The 26,685-nt window shown below is 47.5% G+C and overlaps 4 protein-coding genes across 5 annotated transcripts; 2 read left to right on the top strand and 2 right to left on the bottom strand.

The window, feature by feature from the left end:
* Window positions 1-4,756, bottom strand: LOC124707238 (type I inositol polyphosphate 5-phosphatase 1-like). 2 transcript variants are annotated; one of them, XM_047238904.1, is made up of 10 exons: window positions 4,444-4,756; window positions 4,187-4,354; window positions 3,195-3,266; window positions 2,537-2,624; window positions 2,329-2,433; window positions 1,405-1,927; window positions 1,080-1,264; window positions 791-899; window positions 580-722; window positions 1-462 (listed from the first exon to the last, which is right to left on the bottom strand). In XM_047238904.1, exons 1-10 carry the CDS (start codon window positions 4,556-4,558, stop codon window positions 306-308), a joined length of 1,665 nt encoding a protein of 554 aa, XP_047094860.1. In that variant the 5' UTR covers window positions 4,559-4,756; the 3' UTR covers window positions 1-305. The 2 variants fall into 2 exon arrangements, with proteins under 2 accessions (XP_047094860.1, XP_047094861.1); XM_047238905.1 differs by lacking the exon at window positions 1-462 and having other exon boundaries at window positions 611-722; window positions 791-916.
* A 1,450-nt stretch (window positions 4,757-6,206) lies between these two features.
* LOC124649758 lies at window positions 6,207-8,633 on the bottom strand. Its single transcript, XM_047189339.1, has 2 exons — window positions 8,496-8,633; window positions 6,207-6,591 (listed from the first exon to the last, which is right to left on the bottom strand). The coding sequence occupies exons 1-2, from the start codon at window positions 8,616-8,618 to the stop codon at window positions 6,472-6,474; spliced, it is 243 nt and encodes an 80-aa protein (XP_047045295.1). The 5' UTR covers window positions 8,619-8,633; the 3' UTR covers window positions 6,207-6,471.
* A 346-nt stretch (window positions 8,634-8,979) lies between these two features.
* LOC124707236 (protein PIGMENT DEFECTIVE 338, chloroplastic-like) lies at window positions 8,980-23,435 on the top strand. The gene is made up of 8 exons (XM_047238903.1): window positions 8,980-9,786; window positions 12,959-13,033; window positions 13,131-13,202; window positions 13,378-13,458; window positions 13,751-13,848; window positions 22,751-22,876; window positions 22,989-23,037; window positions 23,153-23,435. Exons 1-8 carry the CDS (start codon window positions 8,980-8,982, stop codon window positions 23,363-23,365), a joined length of 1,521 nt encoding a protein of 506 aa, XP_047094859.1. The 3' UTR covers window positions 23,366-23,435.
* Window positions 23,436-24,717: 1,282 nt separating this feature from the next.
* LOC124648384 lies at window positions 24,718-26,146 on the top strand. Its single transcript, XM_047188164.1, has 2 exons — window positions 24,718-25,463; window positions 25,552-26,146. The coding sequence occupies exons 1-2, from the start codon at window positions 24,718-24,720 to the stop codon at window positions 26,144-26,146; spliced, it is 1,341 nt and encodes a 446-aa protein (XP_047044120.1).
* Window positions 26,147-26,685: the final 539 nt, after the last annotated feature.

Below are 26,685 nucleotides of genomic sequence, written 5' to 3'. Positions count from 1 at the left end.
TGAAGTGTTTGACTAGCTTTATTCTTATTTATTTATTCACTGGATGAAAAAAATGATCATGATTATGCATCTACACGTATCAATCTGACGGGGAAAATCCTCCCCCACACCAATCCCTAGTGCTATACATCAAACTGCACCCCCCCTACTTGCGTCTGTACATTTTACGAACTTGTTTGAAATACCAGCAGTGCCCTTTGGCCACTGCACCTTGAGCTAAGAACTTGCATCTTCTCTCACATTCCAGTGGTCTTTATTCAACAAGTACTTTTTTCGTCAATAATATATGATCCTCGGCCACCAAATCAGTGAATGTTTGCTTCCTGCAACTTTCTTTGGGCTAAAACTTCAACCTCTGCGATGTAGATTGCAGACACCGGGCGGTGATCAGAAAGGTTGAGCTCCGCCATCTTGTAAGAAGCTAACCTGATACCCTTTCCGTGTGAAAGAATCCGATCACACCTAGACAAGTAGACAAGATTTAATCTCGGTTCACATGACAAAGCATGAGGTACTATGAATCTTATCAGAATTATATGCAAATTGAAATGCAGGACCATAACTAGGAGAACATCATACCATGCAGGTGTTCTTCTTGCAGATTTTGGCTCGTCACTTGCATACTTTTCCGAGTTAAATTCATACTTATACGTTGGGGGGAAGTTGATCACCTCTTCTATCCAGCCATCAAATGTACGCCCTTTCATCAGTTCGCTTCTTAGCTGTCACAGCAAAAGCATAAGCTGGATATTCTACAAGTAGTTATGGATGTACTTGGCAACCAAGTTACCTGATCATTCTCGAACAATCCATCCCAGTCCTCTCTTGAGATGAGTTCATGTGTACTTTCAAATGAAAGGTTGAGTCGGTAGTTGAGATCCCCAAACCATATAATCCTTCTGAAATTTTGGAATGGCTGTATATAAGCAATTAAGAAAATGGTTGAATATAGCATATGCAAAGCATAATCTTGGGTTGCATCGGCTATACCGCAATGGATATACTCAGATGAAATCCTGATTAAGTGCAAACTTTTGGAGGATAGCAAAGATTCCGATGACATAAATTTGCTAACTTACTCGTGGTCATATATTCCCTTAGGCATGCACTTTCTATGATCTGGATTAAATACTGTTCTTCGAAGGATTTCTTGAACATCTGCATTTCTCTTTATTAGATTTCCATCCTTTTCACCAGAGGTCAAATGGCAACATACAAAGCAAAAGGGTGTCTGATATATAGACATGCTGACTGATATTGAACCCTGGAGCATAGAAGAAACAAATTTCTCAGCAGCTGTAACAACTGATATGAGCAAGTCAAAGCAACGAAATCTGAGGCATGAAGTACAAACAAATCCAAAATGAATGACAGAAAGAAAATAAGATTAATTTTGGTACTTGCCTTGTTACCAATATAACCCATCGCGCCTACACCTACAGTTGATACTCTCAAATTTCGAATGTGCTTTCTAAGGCCTCTCCGAACCCATATCGAAAGATATATTCCCACCATTTGCTTGCTTATTATCCTTACAAAATATGGCCTTTTCTGTTTAACTACTCTATGATCGGTACTGACATCATGGTCTAAATCACCTTCTGGAAAACCATTAGAATTATCATGTGTCAGTGAAGTAACTGATGCACCGTCTTGAAGTAGATGGACTCCACTATCATTAGTAGCTAGGTTATTGTCTTGTTCAATTAATGGATGAAGTTCCCCTTCACTTTCATTGTCAGCCTCACTAAGCAAGTCATCTTCCATCACAAGATAATCTGATGGATTAAACTTTGATGGTGAAGGAGGATCACCGTGACATTTCTTATTCAAAGTTTCACGAATGATGTTTTCCCATACTGCAACTGGATAGTCGTCTTCAGCACCGAATATATTCCCAGCATTTAGTGGAACAATTTCTTGAAATCTGAAAGATGGTCATAAATTTCATGGTAAATAGAAACTCAAAGGTATGTTTGTTGCCAGTGGCTTTATTTAAGAAAAGTAAGACCATGGGTCTTTAATCTAGAAACAGCATTAGTGCCGACAGAGAATAAACAGCTAACACGTCACATCATAGCCAGATAATAAGCTAATGTGTGATAAGGATCACGTCAATTTTCAAGAAACTTAGCATTGCCATCAGATAACTAAAATAATCAAATGTGTTTCCAATGGATGATCTAGAAACAGTTTTGAAGTTTTCCAAGATTGCAACTCTGATGGCAGATTGTGATTACTCATTTTATATGGATCTGTGCCACATAACTTCTTCCACCATAAGAAATGAAGACTCATGCAATTGAAAGATTTATAGCAGCGATTTACCCAAGAACATAAATATCAGCTGGCTCCTCCATCGCCAGCCATTCTTGAATGTTCAAGTCAGTGGGTGGAACTCTGCCTCCAACATTCCATGTCCCTACGAAAATCCTGCATATAAAAACCTGGTAAGTTGGAAGCAACACACGCGATAGGAAAATACTGTCAAGAACATGACTAAGACCAAAGAGGGGAGCAATCTATATGACTATACCTGAGTTCTGTGGCATCAATATATTGAGCAAGAGGTGTTGCTGCTTTGCATATTCTGTCCGCGTAAGGGACATCCTTCATTTGAATACCTACAGATTATAGTTCGTTAGAATATAAAGCAAGAACCCATGCTTTATCAAACAGGTGTTTCTGTCAGCATATAAAACCACAAGTCAAACCAATGCCTTACAAACAGGCGCTTGCTGTAACAAAACTGGGCTTTCGAGCAAGTCGAAACACAGATTGAAAGGCATACAAGTGCTTGGTAGTTTCCTTCTATAGTGTTTATATTAATTATCGTGCATGAGTTGCTTTTGAAGTATTTATTAGCATAAGTGGGAAACCAAAATGCACTATTTTGTTATAACAGTACAGAATCAAGAAGCATCATTGCCCCAGAGAAACTATAATTCAAGACTGCGATCTCTGATATGCAATTGGTTCCAAAAAGAAGTTGCCGCATCTATGTTCAAGGAACCAAGGAATAATTATGTAATCAAACTAGCATATTTTCTTCCCCCAGGTAGTGTTTTTATCACCACTGCTAAAATGCCTATTTCCTGGTCTGGATATCAAATATATAGAAGAAAACTGAACTTTCCCAACAACTAGATATGCAGCTCGTTGCAACCCCAAAAATGGTACAATATTGAAATTACCGATCGTGCCTGCACCAAGTCCATGTAATCTCCTGTCTTCATCATACAGGTTGTGTTCGCGACAACACTTGTCTGTGCAATTGGAGCAAGGTAGTAGTCAGAATAATTATGACCATCCATATCAATCTGCAAATTTAAGCTAAAGATCCCATGTAGAACTGCGTGATTCCTACTGAACACAATGTGGTTCTCCTATTTTTATAAAATGATCGCATGTACAACTTCGTGTACAGCGTGAAGGGAGACTCGGCATATTAACAACATTCCTTACTATCTTGTATTCTTGTTCCATTTTCCCCCCTCAAAAGGAAGTCAGACAAGACCTGAACAAGCAACGACAGGAAAAGGAGGTATTCCAAAGTGGCCTGCCTTTTCCTCCTCAACTCGCTTGCTCCTCTCATTTGCTAACCTTTTTCTCCCAAGCAGGATTTGGAACGAAACAAAAAGGTATCAGGAATCTCGAATCCTCAAACTCATCGACCTAACCTTTCTTTTCCCTTAAAAACGTCAAATCTAGCAAAAGAATTGGGTGGTCTGCAGGAAGTAGTAGTAGACAGACATCACAGTGGAGGTCTCTGTCAGAGAGATGACCGGCACGGCACCCATACCATGCTCGAATTGAATTGGTGGTACTCGTATTAGCAAGACTTCAAGGGCATGAACTCCCACAGGAGTGCAAGCAATAACCAATTTGACTATACAAAAAAGGTCAACATGAATAATGTTATTCGGATAGAGAAGCTAATAGTTATCCAGTGCGAGAATTCTCTGATCATGTTGTGAAGAAGAAAAAGTTCAGTTGGAAAGTCTGCGGCTGCAAAATTTGCAATGTGGTGGTCTGCATTGTGTTCCCATCACAGCCTAGCACTGAAATTTCCACACCAAAATCCCCTCCTTTTAGCTCAGTACTGATCGGATCGAATCAGGCAGTCCATGCGCAGAAACGGGAGGGGATGGTGGAAAGAGCGAGATGGCGAAGTGAAGCTGCTGACCTTGGTGGTCGGGCTCGTCGTCGTCCTCGTCGGCGCTGAAGTCGGAGTCGCCGGACCCGGCGCCGACGTTGAGCCACTTGCGCAGCACCACCCTGCGCCACAGCCGCCCGCAGTCCGCGCCGCCGCAGCAGCACAGCATCGTCTCCGCCCAGCTCCGCATCACCTCCTTCCAAAACACAAACGCAAAAAAGTCAGCAATCTGATCCGAGGAGAACTCGACTGAAATCACAAACAGCTTACAGCTACCTGCTGCTGCTGCTGCTGCTGCTGACACCTGCCCGACGGAGCAGCCGCCATGGCTGCCTCATCCTCCTGGTCCTGGCGAGCTAGAAACAATGGAGCCGCCTCGGAGGAGGAGGAGGAAGAGGCCATTGCCGTCCAGCCGTGGACTACTACTACTTACAGCACAAGCTCGCGATTTCTCAGGGAGTCAGGGAATAGGATGGTCTGGATTCTAGGAGTAGAGATGCTACGTCTTAATCAACGGGAGGTGTTTCTGTCGTGGACGAATTCGTGGGGCAATTGACTGCCGCATTGGCGGCGAGGATGGATGATAATTATCTGCGACACGTTCAGTTCGTCGTACTTAAACTGTTTTGCTCCTAAGCGTATCGTTATCTTTGTGAAGGTGACCCCTGCGTATTATATCCTCAAGTCCTGAACTGGCTTCGTGTGTATTTTACCATTCTTCCGCTGACATTTGTACTATCTTATGTTTACCTCTCTAAACACTGCTGTGATGTTCCCCTGTTTCACTCCTTTTTGGAGAGATTTAATATAACCGTTCAGGCTGGCGTGGCCAAGTACAAAAAAATACCTCTCTAAAAAGGCAAAACAAAAAACCACTTCTTCCGTCCATAAAAAGATGTTGCATATTTGGATGTATCTATACATCTAAATTTAGCCAAACTTGCGATATTCTTTTATGAATAAAGGTAATATTTTTTAGATGAAAATACGAAGAACTTGATTTTGCCCTTGTGTTCTTCGGTTTTCGTGTAAAACAGATGAAATAATATTTTGATGGAAATTTGTATGTATATGCTAAACATCTACATTCACTTATACTTTTTCCATAAATTTTGATTTGTAAAAATAAAGTTTTCATTTAAAAAAAAACAAGGTCCCTGGGGATCCAGCTTCAGAAGAGGTTTCTACGAGAATGCCTTAATGTTTCCTAGCAAGAGTGTGCTGGATCTTTGCCACTTGTGTGAATTGTTCCAAAGGATTAGTAGATTCTAATAGCGTTTTCCAAAGAAAAAGAATATCTGACCCTTAATGATTCGGCAGCATGAGGCAACCACCCCCGGGCATACTCAGGAGACATGATTAACTCAAATTAATACTTCCTGCAACAGCTTCCATGGGCCAATTAGTACAAATGGACTGTGCTATATATTTAGGGGTCATTTTTCTTATACATATGTTTTTGGTGGTACTTTTGTTTATATATGATGATGTGATGAGTGTTGACTATTAGTTTGCATTTTTGTGCACGACAAATATGGTGGAAATATCACAATTATAATGAACATTTTCTAGATCTGCAGATGGTGGGGAACCAATAATGATAGTCCATAACAGCTATACTTAATTATCTTGATATGATCACCTAGAACAGTCCAATATCTTCTTGAAAGCAGCTTGCCTAATGCCTATAACCAAAACACTTCTTTTGATTATCATCAGAAATCTGAACAATTCCGAGTGAAGAAGCAGCAATTTGACACACTAAAAAAGGAAATTGTACAATAGATGTCGGCAAGAGTCATGGCTACACGCAACACAAGTCGCAGCCAATGGGCACGGTGATGGTGAGTTGGATGGACGTGGTGGGTCACCTTATTCAGCACCCGAACCAGCAGCCTGGCTTCGCACAGAAGCATGATCCTCCAGACGAACCATATCACCCAGGATAGTTATCACTTTCAGAACGCCAGTGTTTATTTTACATCCATGTGAATCTCCCAGAAAATACCATCAAATGAGGGAGAACAGGCATCTTAAACCATCTACATAGTTAACAGCCAACACTTGAGAACTTGAGAAGATTACATGTATAAAAGGTTCCCCAGGATAAGCGACAGGTAAGTGTTAAGTGGTCTGTAAAGATCTGTGTATCCCCTCATGCAACAAAACAAGATTCTTTCCCACACCACAAAAACTGTTCGCTAGATTATTTCGCTGTCAGTCACAGGGCTCTTGCCTTAAAAGGAGAAGAAAACACATGTTAAAGTAAACAGACTTAAAAATCATCCATGCTCAAGCCTCGTGATAACAGCCGACTAATCCGATGGAGCGTCCACAACTGGAGAGGACTCTGCGCTTTTCTGGGCTTCCAAAGCTGCAAGTCGCTTGTCGAGAGCCTTGTAACGGGCGTCCACGTGGTCGTAGAGACCTTTCACCTGAACAAAAAGAATGCAATTTGAAGGTCAGATGCTTATCTTGAAGCCAACCAGAATACTGTAGAGTGGATGTGCAGACAGAGATGTTTAAGAATGCATTTATTTATAGAAATATCAAATCTTACAGCTCAGACAAGTTCGCTTATGAAAAACATCCTCAACGAAGCTTAGTTACATACTCGAAATAACATAAGAAGCCTGTCCTTATATTTAGGGCGACTTATTACCAAAAAGCTACTCCGTATATGACAACATGTCTTCATTGCATCTACCTGAATAATTTCTCAGCTTTCCTCTATGAAATTCTGCCTATTTACATGAACTACTGAACAATCCCATCACTGTGTACTGAATGAAACCACGGAAAATCAGACATGATGGACTACGCTAGTGTTCTTCATATATTTCAGTGCCGGGATATCTATTGCTCCCTCCTTCCCAAAAGTTAAGGCATGCAGATTTTTTGGTTTAACCAAGTTTATAGAAAATTATCAATATATCTACAGTACCAAATAAATCAACTCTGAAAACATATTTTATGATGATTTGGTACTATCGATATTGATAAATTTTTCTATAAACTTGGCCATACTTACAAATGTTTGAATTAGGACAAAATTAACATGCCTTGCGGAGGGAGTACTTCATCATTGATGAATTTACCACAATTTCATACTGGAAAGAAGTTATGAGAAAAACAAAAACTACCTGCATTATTGTTAATGAGACAAACACGCCAGCTTCAGGCTTTAGGTTTCTTTGAAAAAAAACATCTACGATTGTGAGCTTCAAGTTTGTGTTTACTTCGGAAAAAAAATCTATGATTGTGCAAATAAATTTTGGAACTTAGAAGACTGGTCGTGTCTATGAAATCGTAAAATGCTCACAAGCTATGCTGCATCAATGAATGCCGGTGCTCAAGTCATTTGCACAAAACTGAGCTAAACTCAACTATAATCAAGTCATGCTGTTAACACTAGAAGCATCTTCAAACTCCATTTATCATTTCCATTCTACATTGTCAGGACATTATCATCTGATAATGTGCAAGGCACTGCAGACAAATTGTTTTCACTATAGTGCATGGCCATTTCATAAGGACTCTGCCTGTGTGTATAGGATAATTATAGAGCAGTACCTGCCCATCCATCCATGATCCAGGAGGTCAAGTTGCATGAAACTACTCGTCCATTTAGACAAGACATCACAGGGGAGCTTCATAGGTAGAGCAAAAGATAACGGTTCTCTGCCAGACAATCCCCTAAACCAATTGTTTTTATGAAAAGAAATATGGCGAGTGTGCAAAGATGCAACCATTGTAGCTCAGAATACTTCTAGAATCACAGCAGGCCACAAACTACCAAACTGCCATATAGACCACTGATTTGACCAGGGCAAGATACTCATCACATGGAGTGAGACTGGAACCGTCAACAATGTCAAAACTGAGAATTGCATTGCTGGTTACAAATTACATTTTGCAGAAACTAACACCATGAGTTTCTAGACATAATAGAGGCTGCAATCAAATTGAAAGTGATAGGCCCATAGAAGCATCTATCATCACAGAAACCCCCAAATAATCAGCAGGCAATATGGCGGCCTGCAAATTCAGGCCTGGTGTGTAACATTACCGATCACAAGATATGATCTATATCCAAGCACCGTAGGCTTACAGTTTCAGGACACGCCAGTAACGCCAACAGGAACGTGATCTAGAGATAAGTAGTTTCCTCAACTTAGCGTCAGGATATAAGCAGAAACGCCACCTAGAGGAGGGTTTTCTTCTTCTCTAACCTAATCCCCCATTCCCACACGCGAGGAGCAGAACCGCGGATGCGATTGGGGCGTACGGGCTAGTACAGAATCCGAGATCTGGGGGAGGGGGAGCGTGCGGGCCAAACCTTGAGGGCGGTGGAGTCGTGGGCGAGCTTGTAGTCCTTGTAGAGGAAGTAGCCGCCGCCGGCCGCCGCGGCCGCCGCGCCAGCGAAGAAGGAGGCCAGCCTCACCCGCAGCATGAACCCCATCCTCCGTTCCTCTCCTCGCCGCCGCCGCCTCCTTGCTTCTGCTAGTTCCGCTCCGCCGCCGTCTACTCCGGTGGGGTTCCTTGCTTGTGTTGTGCGACTGCGACCGACGGACGATTCCGGCTCGACCTATCGGCCTGACACTGGGTCCCACATATCAGTGAAGTAGTCACGTTCAACCTCATTGGGCCTGGGCCACGACGAGAATGGGCCGGGCCAATTTGTTCACCGGAGAAGTTGTCTGAAAGAAGACAAAAAAAAAACTAAATCTGAAATATCCCCGCGAAGAGGATAGAGCAGCACGCGCTGACTGACCACCACGCCGCTGCTCGCTCCCAGCGAGCTCGCCTCGCCTCGCCTCGCCATGCCGCCGCCCTCCCTCCTCTCCCTCCTCCCCGCCGCCTCCGTCTCCCCGCGCACCCGCCGCCGCCGAGCCCCTGACGCGAGCCCCCGCCTCCATTCCCGCCTCTCCGTCCGCACGGCACGGGCTCCCTCGCCGCTCCGTGCGTTACCCTCCTCCGATGTGGGCGTCGGCGGCGGGGATGGAGGGGGCGAGGAGCTGCACCTGCTCGACAAGCCGTTCCCGTCCGCCTCCTCCGAAGCGGAGGACGAGCGCGAGCCGGCTCCAGCGCCGTCCACGGAACAAGTGCTCGCCTCCTACCTCAACTTCTTCCAGCTGAAGGGCGCCGACGCCAGCGAGGACACGGAATCCAACCCCAACGCCGCCGTGACCTTCCTAGAGGACGACGCTGGCGCTAGCGCGGGCGGCGGCGGGGGCGGGGTCGTCTACTACGACCCCAGGCCCGGGGACCTGGTGGTGGGCGTGGTCGTCGGGGGCGACGCGAGGGCGCTCGACGTCGACGTCGGCGCCGGGGGCGAGCCGGCGCTGATGCTGGCCAAGGAGGCGGCGCCCACGTCCCCGGACGAGTTCGGCTACCTGGCGTGCGACCTCGCGTCGAGCGAGTTCGCCGCGGAAGGCAGGGTCGGCGTGGCGGTCGGCGGCGGCGGCGTGGGAGGGAAGGTCCGGAGGGCCGGGAAGGGGAAGTGCGCGCCGGTGGTGGGCGTCGGCACGGTGGTGTTCGCGGAGGTCCTCGGCCGGACGCTTGGCGGGCGGCCGCTGCTGTCTGCGCGCAGGCTGTTCCGGCGCGTCGCGTGGCACAGAGTGAGGCAGGTCCTCTATGGCTCTCCTCTCTACTTTCGTTGGAACTCGATGAACTGCTTCATTAGCAATCGTTTGAACGTTAGTTGCGTGCTTTAGTTTGCACCGTCGGTAGTTCAGTACCGGATAGAGTTTGAACGTAGTGCAGCACTAGGTAACTTCAAACACCAATAGTAATCTCGTATGGTTTTTAGCAATGAGCACTATTGCTGTGAGAATTTGATGAGCTGGTCTATTAGCAATGATTTTGTTGTCCCTTGTATGTTTTAGTTCATTACCAGATTGTTTGAACATGGTGCAGTATCAGTCTACCAGATACTTCAAACACCACTACTTATACAGTATGCAGCACATGATTAGTATGAGGAGTAGGTCTCCAGCCCGAGTCATGACCACCGTCTTGCTGGTACCAAGCAGATTTGTCCTATACTAGCTGGCCTATCTAGCTCGAGCTGTTAAAGCATTGTGAGGTATGTTGCTTGCAACGCTAATATGTACTAACATAGCTTCCTCCTAGATTTGGGGCCGGCCATCTGGGGGCACGCCAATGAGGGTATTCGCCCCTAAAATGGCGGTTGCATGTGCTGGCGTTGTTGCCCGACAGCATTACGTGGGCGCCGGTGGTAATGCTCTTAGCACCTGGTACACTCGGCAAAGCTCCTAGATTTTTTTAGAGGACATAAATCTCTTGCCTTTGGTTGCCGTGAGGCCGTCCCTTTACGCACTCGGGAAAATATAGACAACAACTTTTCTTATCGAGACAATCAGTACTCTTTATTTAGGAGAACAACAACTTTAACCAGTGTACCGCTGATTTAAGCTGGGCACACACAATAGTAGTAGATAATTTAAAAATTATAGTTTAAGCGATGTATCCGCATAGGCGATCGAGCAGCGGAGGCACGCCATCGATTGAGGCCTTAGGCCTATCCAAGGATCTTGCAAATGAGGTCACGGACGCGAGGTTTGCCGCAGATTTCGAGGATGAAGTTGACCTTGTTGGCAACATCGACGTCGGCACGAGCATTGAACTGCAAGAAGGTGTTGCATAGGCAAGTCGCGGCATTGACCGCCGGCTTCCCACGGATCCGCCGGCAGCAGAGCTCTCTACCGACCATGCCCATACTTCCTAGGCCGATATTGATGCACACTCCAAATTCAGCTACATCGCCCAGCGTGCACTGCTCGCTACTACCGGCCGGTGGCGGTGGCGATGCTACCGTCGGAGGTGGAGGTGTGGGGTGTGGCGGTGGCGATGCTTTCGTTGGAGGTGGAGGTGTGGGGTGTGTCGGTGGCGATGCTTTCGTTGGAGGTGGCGGTGGCGATGCTTTCGTTGGAGGTGGAGGTGTGGGGTGTGTCGGTGGCGATGCTTTCGTTGGAGGTGGCGGTGGAGATGCTTTCGGTGGAGGTGGAGATGATTTGGGTGGCGGTGGCGATGATCTGGGTGGTGGTGGCGATGATTTGGGTGGCGGTGGCGATGCTTTAGGTGGCGGTGGAGATGATTTCGGTGGAGGTGACAGCGGAGATGCTTTCGGTGGTGGTGGAGATGCTTTGGGTGGCGGTGGCGATGCTTTGGGTGGCGGTGGATAATTCGATTCAGCCGGTGGAAGTGGCGATGATTTTGGTGGCGGTGGCGATGCTTTGGGTGGCGGTGGATAATTCGATTCAGCCGGTGGAAGTGGCGATGATTTTGGTGGCGGTGGAGATGCTTTCGGTGGAGGTGGCGATGCTGCCGCTGGCGGGGGAGATGTTGCATTTGGAGGTGGCGATGCTGCCGGTGGCGGGGGCGATGCTGACGGTGGCAGGGAGAGACTGCAGGTGGCGGTGGCGATGTTGCCGGTGGCGATGCTACCGGCGACGGGGGCAGGCCCGTTGCTACCGGAGCTGGGCCCAATGCTACCGGAGCCGGTGCTGGTGGTGGTGATACGATGTAGCAATCAGCCTGCACGGAGGTCACGGCCTGAAGGATCATGGCGAGGAGGAGGAGGGCCACGAAGGACGCCGTGGCTTTGGTGGTGGCCATTGTTGCTGCAGGAACGCTCGGTGGTTTTTATTCTTCTACTTTCATTTAGATGTGTTAGTGCTGTTGTGGAGTTAGTGTGTGTAAACCGGGACATATTTATAGGGCCTAAGGGCTACGAGGGTTGATCATGATGCGGATTTCAGAGTAGTGATTAGTGCGTGTACATACAGTTTAAAGAATGGCTCCATGGATCGCAATTCGCAAGTACGGAGTATGTGTAATTAAGTACGTTTGGATTTAGCTCATGGAACGTGGACGTTTTGAAAGACTTCCAGGTTCTCAGTTTGGTAGTTTGGCAGGTTAAGTGCCTAAATTTCCGTACATACGTCGAGAAAATGTGCTTCTCCCTCTGACCCATATCTTTTGATGAATGTCATAGTCAAGGGATCGAGGACCTCCTATGTATCTCTTGCAACAAGCTGGAGCACCCGCGTAGTTCACTTGGGCCGGCCCGCAAGCGCATGTTTTTTTCTTGCGACTCACCTAGCCCGCACTCGCCTGTAGGATTCACAGCAGCAATCAGCGACCCCTAAAAAAACGCAGCAATCAACGAATTCTGGTTCGAATTTCATCCGCTGCAAGTTAAGCCAAACCTTTTTGATCTTAAAAAAAAGGATTGACGGCAGTGGCCACCTGCACAGCAAAACTTCCAAATATTGTGTGCGCGTAAACTTCAACATCAAATGACGACACTATCCGAAAGTGTTGTACATCCTCAATACGCTACGGGGTTCTTACGATGGTTTAAGTCAAAATCATTTGGCTCGTATTTCATGTTATTGTTAGGAACATGGAATGATTTCAAAAAGATTAAGTGCATGGACAAATAATTGGTATTACATCATTTGATCATGAGATCTTGTAAATCTTCAATCGTAGTAAGAACGGCATACCTTCACAGTTTGTTTAGCCACATGTGTGTGCTTACTTGGATGCAGAGCAGTCAGCAGTGCAACAGAAAATCCTGTTCTAAATACGTATGAGGAAACTCCTTGTTTTCCTCATGTCTTGTTTCGATGACAATGGATATGATTGTCTTCTTGAATTTATATTGCTGATGCACTTCTGTGAGAAAGCGTGACCGATTAAGTTTTGAGATAAGCTATAATTTTTACCGCGAATGTTATATATATGACAGTTTCTGTACACACTGATGTCCAGATGAAGCAGCTTAATGCACCTATCAAGGTTAAAATTTTCGAGTGGAATGCTGGAGGCTTGCTGACAAGAATTGAGGTATGCGGTTACTCATAACAAGTTTACTGTACTACGTTGCTTGGTCCAGTTTTGAATATTTGTTGCTAAAGCTGATCTCCATGATTCCATCATTTAGGGGCTCCGGGCATTTCTCCCTAAGCCTGAGATGATGTCTAGACCAAGAAACTTTACAGATCTGAAGAACAGTGTAAGTTTAAGATAGTATGCAATATTTTTTGTTTCTCCTATAGAAACTTGAATACTGAATCCTCCGTTTGTTCCAGCCTTCGTATATAGCCACTACCGATCCTTTCTTATGTAGCATTATCAGCTTTTGTTAATAAAGTGACTAACCTGTGAATCTTACTGTTTCTTCTGCACAGGTTGGTCGACAGATCCATGTCTGTATTAGGAAGATTGATGAAAGGAGTAACGAATTAATAATTAGTGAAAAAGAGGCGTGGGTAAGTTCACTGCATTGATCTATATTCACTCTGTTTCCCTTACCTGTAGCATTCACTAGCATATTGTTTAGCAGGATATCGTATGATTTATTGTGGCTGTTTGAAGTAGAGAAGCTCCGTCTCTGAACTTATCAGATTGCCTACAGAATTATTTTGCACAGCTTTTGCTGCAGCCTACAACTCTTAATTAAGTACACTTAAAGCATCTGTATCATTTGAATTCTGCAGTAACTTACATGAGTAAACCTATGGGTATCTTTGAATTAATTTTGAATTTCCTTACTTGTTTTAGGCAATATTGTACCTTAGTGAAGGGGCTCTCTTGGAAGGGACAGTCCGCAAATTGTTTCCATACGGTGCACAAATTAGGATTGGCGAGACTAACAGAAGGTAACATCCCTAAACCTTTCGTTACATATTAAATGTGGCATTTCTTCTTTTCCTGTTCAAGTTCAGTTTACAGTTAAGATTTGCACGATCATTCGGTCCAGTTCCTTTATTTCATTTAGTGGGTGCTGATAAGTTCCTTTGTGGCCATATTTTCTAATAGAGTTGCATATGTCTTAGTCTAGCTTGCTCCTCCTATTACGACAAATAAAATACTGTTTGTCAAATAATTTAGAAGTTAGCTGCTACCACGGTATGTCTTACCGACTGGCCTTCGCATTGATAACTTAATGAGCGCTGCTATACATACGATAAACTGTGTACGATACTCGTCCGATCTTGCGTGGCTGCGACCTTCCTTGGGCGATGCAATTGGAACGTGGGTTTGGGCTGGAATGGGCTGGGACATGGAAATGGAACCGGACAAGTCTCCTGTTCTACGTACTCTATTTTCCTTTAGGGCATCTCAAACTGGCAGATTTGCTTGAAGCAAATAGAAACTTAATAAAAACATAGTAGAAATTACATCGTCTTCTACGTCTTGGCGTCGCCTAGTCGTTCTCATCGGAGTGGTAGTGACGGCGGCACATGGTCTCGTCGAAGACCTTGACGCTGAAGTCGTTGTGGTCGTCATACTTGAAAACGACGAAGTGCCCGACATCGATGGCATGCGAGCGGGCGAAGCGCCTCTAGCGGTTATGGAGGAACATCTGCCCCTCGCCGTCGAACATCACCTCCGCGGGCCACAGGCCGGTCGCGCCGCGGACACGCGCAAGAGGACATGGTGGGGCTCTTGCCCGTCGACGATCGAGGTGAACCTCTGGGGCAGGCGCAGCCTGTCCTAGCTCATGCCCTAGTGGACGGTCACGCCAAACTCAAAGCCGGAGAGGTCGATGGCGACCGGCTCGGGCGACGATGGTGGCGACATCAACGCTGGTGGCTGACTCTAGCCTCTCCCGCTACCTCTTCCTCGTCGGCCTCGGCTGCGGCTCTCCCACGGCCACGACCACAGACACAGGAGGACACGCTCGTTGCCCGCGCTGATGCATCGGTTTCCCAAATTTGGGGCGCGGATGGGTCGTGGCGGACGGGTCGGTCCGTTTGCGTCGCCCCGCTAGAGCGTGCGCAGGTTGTCCGTCCATCCGCGCAGACCGAGACGGACAGGCCAGGACCGGTGGGTCGGACCGCGAGGACGGCAGGGAGGTTCGTGTCGTTGATGTAGTCCTTGGCGAAACCTACACATCCACGTCTCACACCAACCGAGTATATGTATTGTTCTATCTACCATAGGGCCATAGTCCGTCAGACGGCCTAATCGGCGGCATGCTGGCCGATCGGCAGTTGTGTGGCCGACCGAGCCGCATGTTTAAATTTTTTGAAATCATGTAATATGCGTGTAATTTAAATAAAAACCATATTATTTAAAAATCATCGCGATTTTCTAGCTCTACATAAAATTCGGAGATGGGAGCTCGATGCAAACGGCAGTTTGGCAGAGGAGAGTGATACCTATTACTTCTTACAAAAATACATCAAAACTTGTGGAAAACTTCAATAGGAATCACAGATTATTGCAGATAACTTGTTACGCACTGATTTGCAGATCGGCAAGGAATAGATCATCTTGAAGAATATGGGGAACCGACTTGTTTTGGATGAGCATAAGGGCCTGGAGTCGTGGGCTTGGGTTTTTTATTTGGGCTGGGTAAGGGATATTTGGGCACGGGTCAGTAATTAGCACCGTGTTAGCCTGAAAAAAATGTCGTGGAGGAAGTATCGTACGGAAGTCGTATGCAAAACATCGTGTGTGAAGCAATTCCGTAACTAAACCACAACTACTTTATTTCCCCGTAACTCTCGGAGCCTCTCCCAGGGGCGATAAGGGTTTGGTGGACGCGGCGGCGCACGTCGATCTGATCGGCGGGGCGAGCGAGGGAAAGTCTTGCGACGAGAATGGCTTCGCCTGCGAGCAACACAGAGACGGCTCAAGGGGCGCTGTCGCCGCGTGCGGCAAGGGCGAAACTTGAAGAGGAGCTGGGAAGGTTGGACATCACTGATGAGGAGGCCACCCCCCTGGTGGTGGATGATCGTGATGATGATCCTGTGCAGAAGTGGTCACTGGCGGGTAAGGTCCTTCACCGCACTGTGTTTCATATCCAGACCATAGCCAGTGCGCTTCGCCCGGCCTGGGGTAACCCTAGAGGATTGATGTTCAGATCGGTTGGAATCAACATGTTTGTTGCTGACTTCGCGACTAAGCGCGATCGTGACCGAGTCTGGGAAGGTTCTCCATGGCATGTGAGTAATAATGCTGTGATCTTATGTGAGTTTGAGGATTGTATGCAGCCCTCGGAATTAAGATTTGATCGGCTTTCTCTTTGGGCACGGATCATGAATCTGCCTTTCAACCTGAGAGATCAAAAATGGTGGTTACCGATTGCCCATCAGATTGATAGAAAGGCTACTGAGGTTCAGTTTGACCATGTTGGTGGTTTCCTAAGGGTGAGGGTCACCATTGATATTGCAAAGCCCTTGAGGAGATGGGTGTTGATCGATTCTGCTAAGAGAAAGAGCATGGATATGTATGAAATCCAGTACGAGCATGTACCTCATTTTTGTTTCTCTTGTGGTCGTTTAGGACACTCAGACCTTCTCTGCCCGAACCCTGGTCATCGGGATGAGAATGGGATGCTTCCTTTTGGCAAGGGTCTGAGAGCACCAGATGCTTGGAAGAAACCATTTGTCCGTGAAGGTTCGGCGGGACCTAGCCAGAACAGGAATGCAGAGACACGCAACTCTAGTAATGTAGCTGAGAAGGGGACAGAAGTTACGTCGCCTCTGAAAAAGAACCCGGCTGCAAAGCGTAAATCTGGTGTTGTGCAAAAAGAGTATAGGAGGGTAGAGATGCCGCTCCTGAAGAGTAATCCGGATGGCGAGGGCATGAGTGTTGTTGTATATGAAGATCCAGCTAAGGGTGCCATGACCGGTGAACCAGGTGGCGTGGAGATTTATGAAAGGGATGCAAAAAAGAAGAAACCTACACCGACTAACTCGGACAACTCGGCAGCGGCTGCTGTGCAGCCCTGCCCGGAGCAATGAATTGCTTAGAATGGAACAGTCGCGGGCTTGGGAACCAGGCGGCTGTTCGTGAACTTCGCAATATTGTGAAGCAAGAACGCCCTAGTCTCCTGTTTGTGATGGAGACGAAAATTTCTGCTAAGCGTGTGGAAAATCTGAAGGAATCTTTGGGTTTTGCAGGCTGTTTTGCTGTGAATAGTGATGGTTTGAGTGGTGGTATTGGTGCTTTCTGGTCAGCAGATGTATTTGTTGAGGTTAAAAATTTTAGTTTCTGCCATATTGATACTATGGTGAGGAAGATTGATAGTCCTGAACTGCAATGGAGATGGACTGGATTTTATGGGGCTCCAAGAGCGGAAGATAGACATCATAGCTGGAGATCCCTTCGTACGCTGCACGGGATTGAACACTCAGCCTGGCTCTGTGTGGGCGATTTTAATGAAACTTTATATGCTTCGAGCATTTTTCCGAGCTTTGAGGCCGGAGTGGCAAATGCGAGCGTTTCGTGAGGTGCTTGAGGATTGCTCGCTTGTTGATCCGGGGTGGTCGGGAGTGGAGTACACATGGGATAACGGTCAGATGGGTGTGGCAAATGTCAAAGCCAGACTAGATAGATCTCTTGGTAATGAAGCTTTTATGAATATGTTTGCTCACAAAAGAGTTCGGCACATTGTGACCTCGGAGTCAGATCATTGCTTTGTTCTATCTGAGTTCCGGGTAGATGTGGGTGATACGCGACCTAGGGGACCCAAACACTTCCGCTATGAGGATGTATGGCAAACACATGCTGATTATGATGATCTGGTGTTAGCGAAATGGAAGAAGGGTGCTGGACGTGATGGTCTGAGTGGGGTTGTTCAAGCCCTTAATGATATGCAGGCATCTTTAAGCATGTGGGGTGCAAAGGAATTTGGTTGTTTGGCACGCAAAGTGCGGAAGCTTAGGCAGAAACTTGAGCGCTTGCGTGGCCGTTCAGTAGGCCGTGGGCCGACAGATGAGGAGCGGGCTGTAGTTAAGCAGCTGCGTGAAGCACTTCGCCAAGAGGAAATATGGATGCGCCAAAGATCTAGAGTTTTGTGGCTCAGAGAGGGTGATCGCAATACGGCGTATTTCCATCGACATGCTGCTCACTGTAAGCGCATAAATAAAATTGAAAATCTAGCTCGTGATGATGGCAGCATATGTGATAACTGGACGGATGTGTGTACTGAAGTCCAGAGTTTCTACCAGAATTTATATACGTCTCAGGGCTTTAATCATATGGATGAGCTTCTGGACCTGGTTCCTACCCGGGTGAATCAAGATATGAATATGGAATTAGACAAAGCATTCTCTGTTGAAGAGGTGAGAGCGGCGCTGTTCCAAATGGCGCCGTCAAAAGCACCGGGTGTGGACGGCTTCACGGCCGGTTTTTTCCAAAGGCACTGGAACCTTTTAAAAGATGACATAGTGCCAGCGGTTCTGGATTTTTTGAATGGAGGGGAGCTACCTGTGGGTATGAACGATACGGCAATCACTCTTATTCCCAAGGTGCCCCACCCTCAGAGGATTTCGCAGTACCGCCCAATTTCTCTCTGTTCGGTGTTGTACAAAATTGCAGCCAAATGTATTGCTAATCGGGCAAGGGGACTTCTGGGAGAGATTATTGGCGAGGAACAAAGTGCTTTTGTTCCTGGGCGCCTTATTACTGATAATGTGCTTATTGCGTATGAGAGTGTTCATGCAATGAAGCGAAGGAAGAAAGGCAAAAATACGGTATGTGCAGTTAAACTCGATATGATGAAAGCATACGATAGAGTGGAGTGGCATTACCTTCAGGCTATTATGTTGAAGCTTGGGTTTAGTGCGAGTTTTGTGCGGTTGGTTCTGAAATGTGTCTCTTCTGTGAGGTTTACGGTCCGTGTTAATGGAGAATTATTACCGTATTTCACTCCTACAAGAGGGTTACGACAGGGGGATCCGATTTCCCCATATCTTTTTCTACTGTGTGGAGAAGGGTTTACCTCTTTGTTGAATCATTTTGGTGGCATTCATGTAGACAGAGGTATAAGGGTAAGCCCTCGCTCACCCTGGATCAACCACTTGCTTTTTGCGGATGATAGTTTGATCTTTATGAAAGCAAAGGTGGAGAGTGCGCAGCGACTCAATGAGATCCTGCAAATTTATGGAGATTGTTCGGGGCAGCGGGTTAACAGAGATAAAAGCTCGATTTTTTTCAGCCCAAATACACCTGTGCCAGTTCGAAATGATCTCAAACAACAATTGGCCATCACCGTTGAAGCGTTCAGTGAACGATATTTGGGTCTTCCTACGGCTGTGGGGCGTATTACTAGTGGTACTTTTGACCATCTTGGAGAAAGAATACGTAGCAAATTGCATGGAGGTATGGAGCGGATGGTTTCTTGTGCTGGCAAGGAGGTTTTCCTAAAATCTGTTATACAGGCTATTCCAACTTTCAGTATGAGCTGTTTTCGTTTGACGAAGAAAGTACTCAAGCAGCTTCGGTCATATATGGCAAGATATTGGTGGAGTAGCTCCCTGGATCGTCGATCTCTGCATTGGCTTTCGTGGGACTCGCTAGTTGCACCTAAATGCAAAGGAGGTATGGGTTTCAAGGACTTGGGGTATTTCAATTTGGCTATGCTTGGTAAGCACGGATGGAGGCTTATCTCTCATCCGGAGACTCTGTGTAGCCGGGTGTTGAAGACAAAATATTTTCCTGAGGTGGAGTTTATGGCAGCCACGATCCCAAGGAGTTCTTCTGCGACATGGAGAGCGATAATCGCTGGCAGGGAAGCTCTCACTTGTGGCTTGATCAAGCGCATTGGTAGCGGGTTGTCTGTTGATGTGTGGACTGACAGATGGATTCCGGAGACAAGAACGATGATTCCGTCGGTCCGGATTGGTGATGCAGAAGCGAGCTCGCTGCGGATGATATCAACAAGGTTGCTCGACCTCATTGATTCCGAGAACTGGACATGGAAGGCGGAGGTCATCCGAAGGAATTTTATCGCACCCGAGGCGGATGCTATTCTAAACATTCCTCTTCGTCGGGGTGGCGGTGCAGATTTTTGGGCTTGGGGTTTGGAAAAGTCGGGTGTCTACACCGTAAAGTCGGCGTATCGATCTCTTATGATGCGAACGAGCATGTAGCTCTAGCGGAAGGGACGGCTACGGGTACTTCAGATTCGATACACGGTTGTGGTCTCGATTATGGAAACTCAAGGTAGTTCCTAAAGTTCGTGTGTTCCGGTGGCGTGTTATCCGTGGTATTCGCCGGTGGAGCGTACGCTACGAGCACGAGCACATTGCTGAGTTGGGACGATGCAAAGTCCGTTTGTCGGCGAATGAAGATCCGATGCATGCACTTGTGAGGTGCTCTCATGCGGAGAATTTCGGATTGAAGCGAGAGTGTGGCTGAACATAAAATTGCCGCCTCTACATCCGGATACTTGGACCCGTGATATCATATGTGATGAAAGATTTAGCGATGATGATAGATCAAAGATTGTTACGATCATGTGGGCAATATGGTCATCAAGGAATAATATCACTCATGAGAAGGGTGGCCTCGATCCGGTTCGGACTATGTTGCGGACGAGGAGGCCTTAGCTGTGCTCGGATATCCCTAGGCATCATGCCAAGGTACTTCCGAGCCATGGTTGGAGACCGCCGGATGAGGACTGGATAAAAATCAATACGTACGCTGGTGTGTCTTTGGAGAATCGGAAGTCCGGAGCGAGGGGTGTTGCGCGCAATCCTTACGGCTTCATCGGAGCATGGAGTAAACCGTATCCGGTGTGACTAACCCCTTGATCGCCGAGGCATTGGCATTGAGGGATGGTGTCATCTTCGCAAAGCTCCGGGGTTTTACGCGAGTGCTAATGGAGACGGATCGCAAGGAGGTCGTCGACTTCGGGATTCGCGTACGGGTTCTCGCGCTCGTCATAGCGCCTATTATACAAGAGATTGAAGGGCTAGCTTTTTCGTTTTTATCTTTTGATGTTTCACATGTAATGAGATCGGCGAATACTCCTGCCCACCTTTGTGCTAAGCATGCTTGCACTTTGGAGGTGACGAGTTGCTGGATGAACTCTCCGCCTAGTTTTCTGGTTACCAGTATCCAGGCTGATTGTGCTGGTCTTTGGGTGAATAAAGCCTTTAATTTCCTCGCAAAAAAAAAAAGCAATTCCGTAACTTAATTTAGGCTTCTGAAACTCACGAGCTAATGAGGTCTCGATTCGCTGTCAGTTGTGTTGCTTAGATTTTGAGCCGTTTTCTGTGCTCTAGCTTGTTCCTTGGAATAATAATTTGTAGCAGAACACCATCCAGTCTTTCTGTTTTTCGATAAAGGGAATATATTAATGTCGAAGGATACCAATTACACCCGGCCTCTGGAACAATGCAATGCCCTAAAACATTACGGATGCACACAGCTAAAAAAGAGAGAAAACTAAGAAATTAAAGTCCCGCTACAGCATCACAACCCTAGCAATAGTAATACAACCACCACCAAGACAACACCTGAAAATCAAACTCTTCAAAAGCGACGCCTCCAAGAAGGGAACAGTGCACCAGCGCCGCCGTCGCCCGATCAAAGATCTTAGGTTTTCACACTGAAGATAGTCTTCGCTCTCAAAATAAAGCCTTCAACAAGGATATTGCCAGGCACAACCAGTTAAGGCCACCTTGGGTTTTCACCCTGAAAGGTAAGACTCCGAACTTCACATGTGCTGCCGCCCCCACTTTCATACCACTGTTGCTAAGTTCGGAACACCAAGCAAGCCCCTCAACAGCGCAAAGACTTGAACCTCCATTAGCTAGTCCTCCAATCCGGCCTTCATGATATTCTCTTCTTCTGACTTCACCATGGATCAGCTGTCACTTGGTGTCAACACAGAAAAGAGCTTCGCGCCGCTCCCTCCAAACCAATCGGTCGGAATAAAAGCATGGGTGCGCACGACCGAATACCACCGATCCAGCAAACTCTAGGCAATAAAAGCACTGTTACACTTGCCAGCGGCGCCTTCCGGAACTCAACACACCGGACAGATCGCGAGTCCAGGCTTCCGGTAGGTCTTCCTCTTCATGCAAGAGAGGCTCTAGGACCGCCGCCTTTATTTAGGTCGAACCCCCACGTCTGCGACCATCCCGGGCTGGCCAGTCCAACCCTCCACCGGCGATATCAGCCGCCACTGGCTTCCACACTTCTCCATCTCGCCGTCGAAACGCGGTGATAGATCGATAGATCCACCACCACCAACCGCAGGCCGACCCTCTCCGGCGAAGAAGAGGGCCACCTCCACCGTCGAACCCAAGGCTGCTGCCCCGGACGACCTCGTGTCGCGGGAGAAGCCCGAGATCGCCTCCACTCACCGACGAGAGGCGGTGGGGATGGCGCAGGCCATGGGCCTGGTTGCCGCCCACCACCAGCCCCTGCCGGCGTGCTGCGGGGAGAGCCGACGGGAGGAGGGGGTCCACAGCGCAGCGCCGCCGCCGCCCATCACCATCCGCGCCGGCCGGTCCTCCAAAAGCGTCGAGGAGGAGAGATCCCGTCCGCCGTCCACCATGCATCAACGACGAAGGGCCCCCGCCGCCGCCACGCCCCGTGGGTCTTTGCCCCGGCGGCGCCACCGGTGGCGGCGGTTAGGGTTGGGATCCAGTCTTTCTGTTAAAGTCTTTTATTGTTGCATGCCGAAATGCAATTTGGACCAGCAGCTAGTCTAGTTGAATCATAGACATCACTCTGTTCAGATGGCATGTATGTGAAAATCTACAGGTGGGAACATTTCGGATGTCTAATTTACAGCTTCTATTGCTTCTGCAGTGGTTTGCTGCATGTCTCAAAGATAACACATGGCCAGGTGAGATCCGTCAGTGATGTGCTTCAAGTGGGCGAAAGAGTGAAGGCTCTTGTGATTAAATCATCGGCACCAGACAGAATTGCGCTTAGGTAACTAAACCCCATACTCTACTGTATAGTTGCATCTGTTGTATTAGAGGTTGTCTCAAGTTCTTTTGGGTCTGTGGTTACCCACTGAAAGTACATATGTTTTGATCCGCAGTACGAAGGACCTTGAGAGCGAGCCTGGACTGTTTCTCTCTGACAAAGAGGTGAGAGCACTGCATGTAAACCCTCCATCAGGAGCATCACACGTACAACTATATTCAGTCTGCCAAACTGTCAGCGCGTAGTCACATTTATTTTTGTTGCATCTGGTGTCTGCAGAAGGTGTTTGCTGAGGCTGAAGAGATGGCGCGGCGATACCGGGATCAGATGCCGGTGTCGCCTCTGTCCGCCGAGCCTGGCTCCTCGTGCAGCGATGACCATGGTGTCCCGTTTGAGGACGAAGAGGAGTCGTACGCGAACTGGAAGTGGTTGAAATTCATCAAGTCTGACAGAGTAGGATGTAGCCCTCGTAGTACCGAACCAGGATTGTAACGCAGGGATGATCTGCAGAAATTTTGTTCAGTCCAGTGCTTTTCAATCCAATCCAATGCTTGGTGTGTAAGAGCTGCTCCGCTGGCGCCGCCTAGTTGATTCTGCTTCTGCAGATATGAACTGGAGACGTGGCAGCCGGCCGACGAATCTAGCCACCAGCCTGCGGGCTACCGGCGAGCCGCAGACATCTCATCGCGTAATCTGACCCTGACCTCAAAGGTGTTGGTGAACGTCGACTCACGCGGCACCCTCATCTCATGTGCTCAGGTAACCGATCGCTGCCGCGAGTGCCTTGATAGATAAATTTAGCGGCACTTCCAATTTTGCGTGTGTTCGTCACTTTTCACTAAACGCCGGTGACCAGCTGACCATTAGAGGCACTGATCAAAAGGGTGTGTCTATGTTTCAGTTGACTGAGATTTTCTTAAGTCTCAGTCAACTCAGAAAAGTGCAACTGTAGTTTAAAGAAAAGTGCAACTCAATTCAGTTGCACATTTCTGGTAGAAAAGTGCAATTGCACTTTTTTAACAGAAAAGTACAACTCAAGTACTTTTTTATAAGTGACTTAGACTTAAGAAAATCTCAGTTGACTGAGACATAGCAAAACCCTAATCAAAATCTGCCGCCTAAACCTAGCATTAGCGGCACATCGGAAAAATGCCTGCAGCAAAATGCCGCAAATCTGCATACGTGACGTAGTTGAAGAGGTGAGAAAGCGGAAACGAAGATGAAGCAGGAGAAGACTAGCTATGTGAAGCAGCAGGAGGTGAAGGATGAAGACTAGCAACATATATATGAGGAATATATAGCGATGTCAAGAAGCAGGAGATGAAGTCTCATTCGCGTACGTACGCCCACCTGCCGGTTTGGAGCGCGCCGAGCCGCGCGCCCTGCTTCTGCAGCATCTCCCCGAACAGAGTCAGCGCCTCCTGGGGCTCGCCGGCGCGCGCGTACGCGGAGAGAATCGTGTTCCAGGCCACCACGGTCTTGGCCGGCCGGCGCCATGCATGGTCTGCAAGCACCGGAGCGCGGCCACCGTACTTGGTGGCGTACATGTTGAAGACCACCCCCGCGATGAGGACGCGCCGGTGCACTTCCCTGGCCAGCGCGAGGTCCCCGGCGCCGGCGCAGGCTGCGAACGCCGCCGCTGGGGGCACGACGGAGAGACAGAGCTGCGCGTTTTCTATTAGGGTGCCGAGTCCGACTCCGTCTCCAACAATGAACACTGTCCTAGCTGGATCCGACTCGGGTCGACTTGCGACACGAACCCATCCGCTATAAGAGGAGTGTCCACACGACCCACCCAAAGCAAGAACCGAACCGAGTAGCCGATCGAACGGATAGAGCGCGCGATGGAAGAGCATGGCGACCAGACGCAGCTGCTGCCTGACGACGTGCTCGCGGTCGTCCTCGCCCGCCTCGCTCCGCGCGACCTCGCCACGTCCCGGTGCGTCTGCAAGCCCTGGCGGGACACCATCGACGCTCGCCGCATCCTTCGCGCCGACCTCCTCCCGCACTCGCTGGCCGGCTTCTTCATCAACTTCAACGACCTCAGGTACTCAGAGTTCTTCTCCCGCCCATCATCACCCTCTCCGTCCGAGGGGCCCGGGATCCAAGAGAAAGAGCTCATCTACCTCACCATGCAAGCTCACTGCAACGGCCTTCTCCTGGTCCGCGACACGGTGGCAAACCCGGCCACGGGGTGGAGGGCACCTTTGCCGCCGCCGCCGCCCAAAACACCGGGGATGGAGTGCTTCATCTATGACGCCTACCTTGCATATGATCCTACGCTGTCGCCTCACTATCAAGTCCTTCTCCTACCTCGTGTTCCCTACATCGAGCTTGACATAGAACCGGACGAGTACCCGTTGAACATGGTTGACCCGGCAATGTTTGAATTGGAATGGCCGCCATCATCGTGTGTGCTGCGTGTCTTCTCATCGTTCACCAAGCGATGGGAGGAAAAAGCTTTCTCTCGGGTAGGAGAGGCTGCAGGAACCGTTCTTGAATTGGGGATAGCAGATATAGGGAATGATTCCACCGCCGTCTACTGGCATGGCGCACTCTATGTGCGATGCCAAAAAGGTTTTGTTATGAGGTACACCTACTTATTTTCCGAGCCTCATCCCTTAAGTCAGTTTTCATTTATTTATTGACATGTCGGCTAACCATATGACTTCTTGTAGGTTATCGTTATCAAGCAACACAATCCAAGTAATTAAACCACCTGGAGATCTTGAACCCGAGAGCTGCGAAATTATGCATCACCTCGGAAAATCTAGAAAGGGTGTGTATTACGCATCAATTAAAGATTCATACCGACTTCAGGTATGGGTTCTCAACGAATCATGCGCTTATACTAAGTGGGAGTTGGAGCATGATAGGCACTTCAATCTACTGCTAAACGACGGCCAACAAGTTTATGGGCCCTGGATCTTGCAAGATGTTAACTACAACAACGAAGAGTATATCAATGTTAACGGTGACGATGGCACCACGGTAGTAGAAGGCAATTTCAGATGGGACTCTGATGATGATGAGGAGGAGGGGGACGCAAAAGATTTGGTGGACAAATTCAACGGTGGAATTTCAATCCTTGGATTTCATCCTTTCAAAGAAATTGTCTTCCTTAGTGCAGATTTGAGTAGAGGACTGGCATATCATTTAAATACCTCCAAGATTCAACACCTTGGTAACTTATGCCCAAAGCATTACCACGGGATTACTCGACATGGATTTATCAGAGCATCTTTTCCTTATACGCCTTGTTGGATGGAATAGTTCTCTGTAATAGCCCATAGAGATTGACATCTTTTATTGAACGGGATATATATTTGTTGGTACAGATTATTTTTAGAACATATCAAAGCATATATATTATGTTTATTTTCCAATACAACGTCAACCCTCTATTTTATCCATGTGTGATAATTCCTCGATGGTAGATCTTACCGTTCATATTGTGTATGTATTTGTTTTCCCTTTACCTTTTTGCTACTAGCATTAATCTTTGACGGCTTGTAGTTTTTTTTCTCTAGCCATCCTTCATGTTATCATTTTCTTAGAAGAAGTAGAAGTTACACGGTGGGTCCGTGCATGTGTAGACAGCCTCCGCAGCCTAAAGACCGGGAGACGTATACACACGAACCAGCACCGTGGATTTTTTTTTTTTTTGCGAAATCAGCACAGTGGATCTTGAGAAACTTATTTATTTATTTTATTACATTTACATAAATAAATAAAATAGATTCTCTACAATGTTTTCCACTAACTAGTCCGGGGTACACCTCGAATGAGATGATATCTTCTCTGTGATCTTG

The sequence above is a fragment of the Lolium rigidum genome, chromosome 4, assembly GCF_022539505.1.
Source record: "Lolium rigidum isolate FL_2022 chromosome 4, APGP_CSIRO_Lrig_0.1, whole genome shotgun sequence".
Lineage (NCBI taxonomy): Eukaryota > Viridiplantae > Streptophyta > Magnoliopsida > Poales > Poaceae > Lolium > Lolium rigidum.
The sequence above is the reverse complement of the archived record's forward strand: the minus strand, read 5'-3'. Positions and strand labels throughout refer to the sequence as shown.

Coding starts and splice junctions, on each gene's coding strand:
- LOC124707238 (XM_047238904.1), bottom strand. CDS start 4,558: ATGGCCTCTTCCTCCTCCTCCTCCGAGGCGGCTCCATTGTTTCTAGCT. Junction 1,265..1,404: donor TGGGTTATATTGGTAACAAG/GCAAGTACCAAA, acceptor TCTATGCTCCAG/GGTTCAATATCAGTCAGCAT. Junction 723..790: donor GATTGTTCGAGAATGATCAG/GTAACTTGGTTG, acceptor TTGCTGTGACAG/CTAAGAAGCGAACTGATGAA.
- LOC124649758 (XM_047189339.1), bottom strand. CDS start 8,618: ATGGGGTTCATGCTGCGGGTGAGGCTGGCCTCCTTCTTCGCTGGCGCG. Junction 6,592..8,495: donor ACGACTCCACCGCCCTCAAG/GTTTGGCCCGCA, acceptor CTTTTTGTTCAG/GTGAAAGGTCTCTACGACCA.
- LOC124707236 (XM_047238903.1), top strand. CDS start 8,980: ATGCCGCCGCCCTCCCTCCTCTCCCTCCTCCCCGCCGCCTCCGTCTCC. Junction 13,203..13,377: donor TTACAGATCTGAAGAACAGT/GTAAGTTTAAGA, acceptor TCTTCTGCACAG/GTTGGTCGACAGATCCATGT. Junction 23,038..23,152: donor TGTTTCTCTCTGACAAAGAG/GTGAGAGCACTG, acceptor TGGTGTCTGCAG/AAGGTGTTTGCTGAGGCTGA.
- LOC124648384 (XM_047188164.1), top strand. CDS start 24,718: ATGGAAGAGCATGGCGACCAGACGCAGCTGCTGCCTGACGACGTGCTC. Junction 25,464..25,551: donor CAAAAAGGTTTTGTTATGAG/GTACACCTACTT, acceptor GACTTCTTGTAG/GTTATCGTTATCAAGCAACA.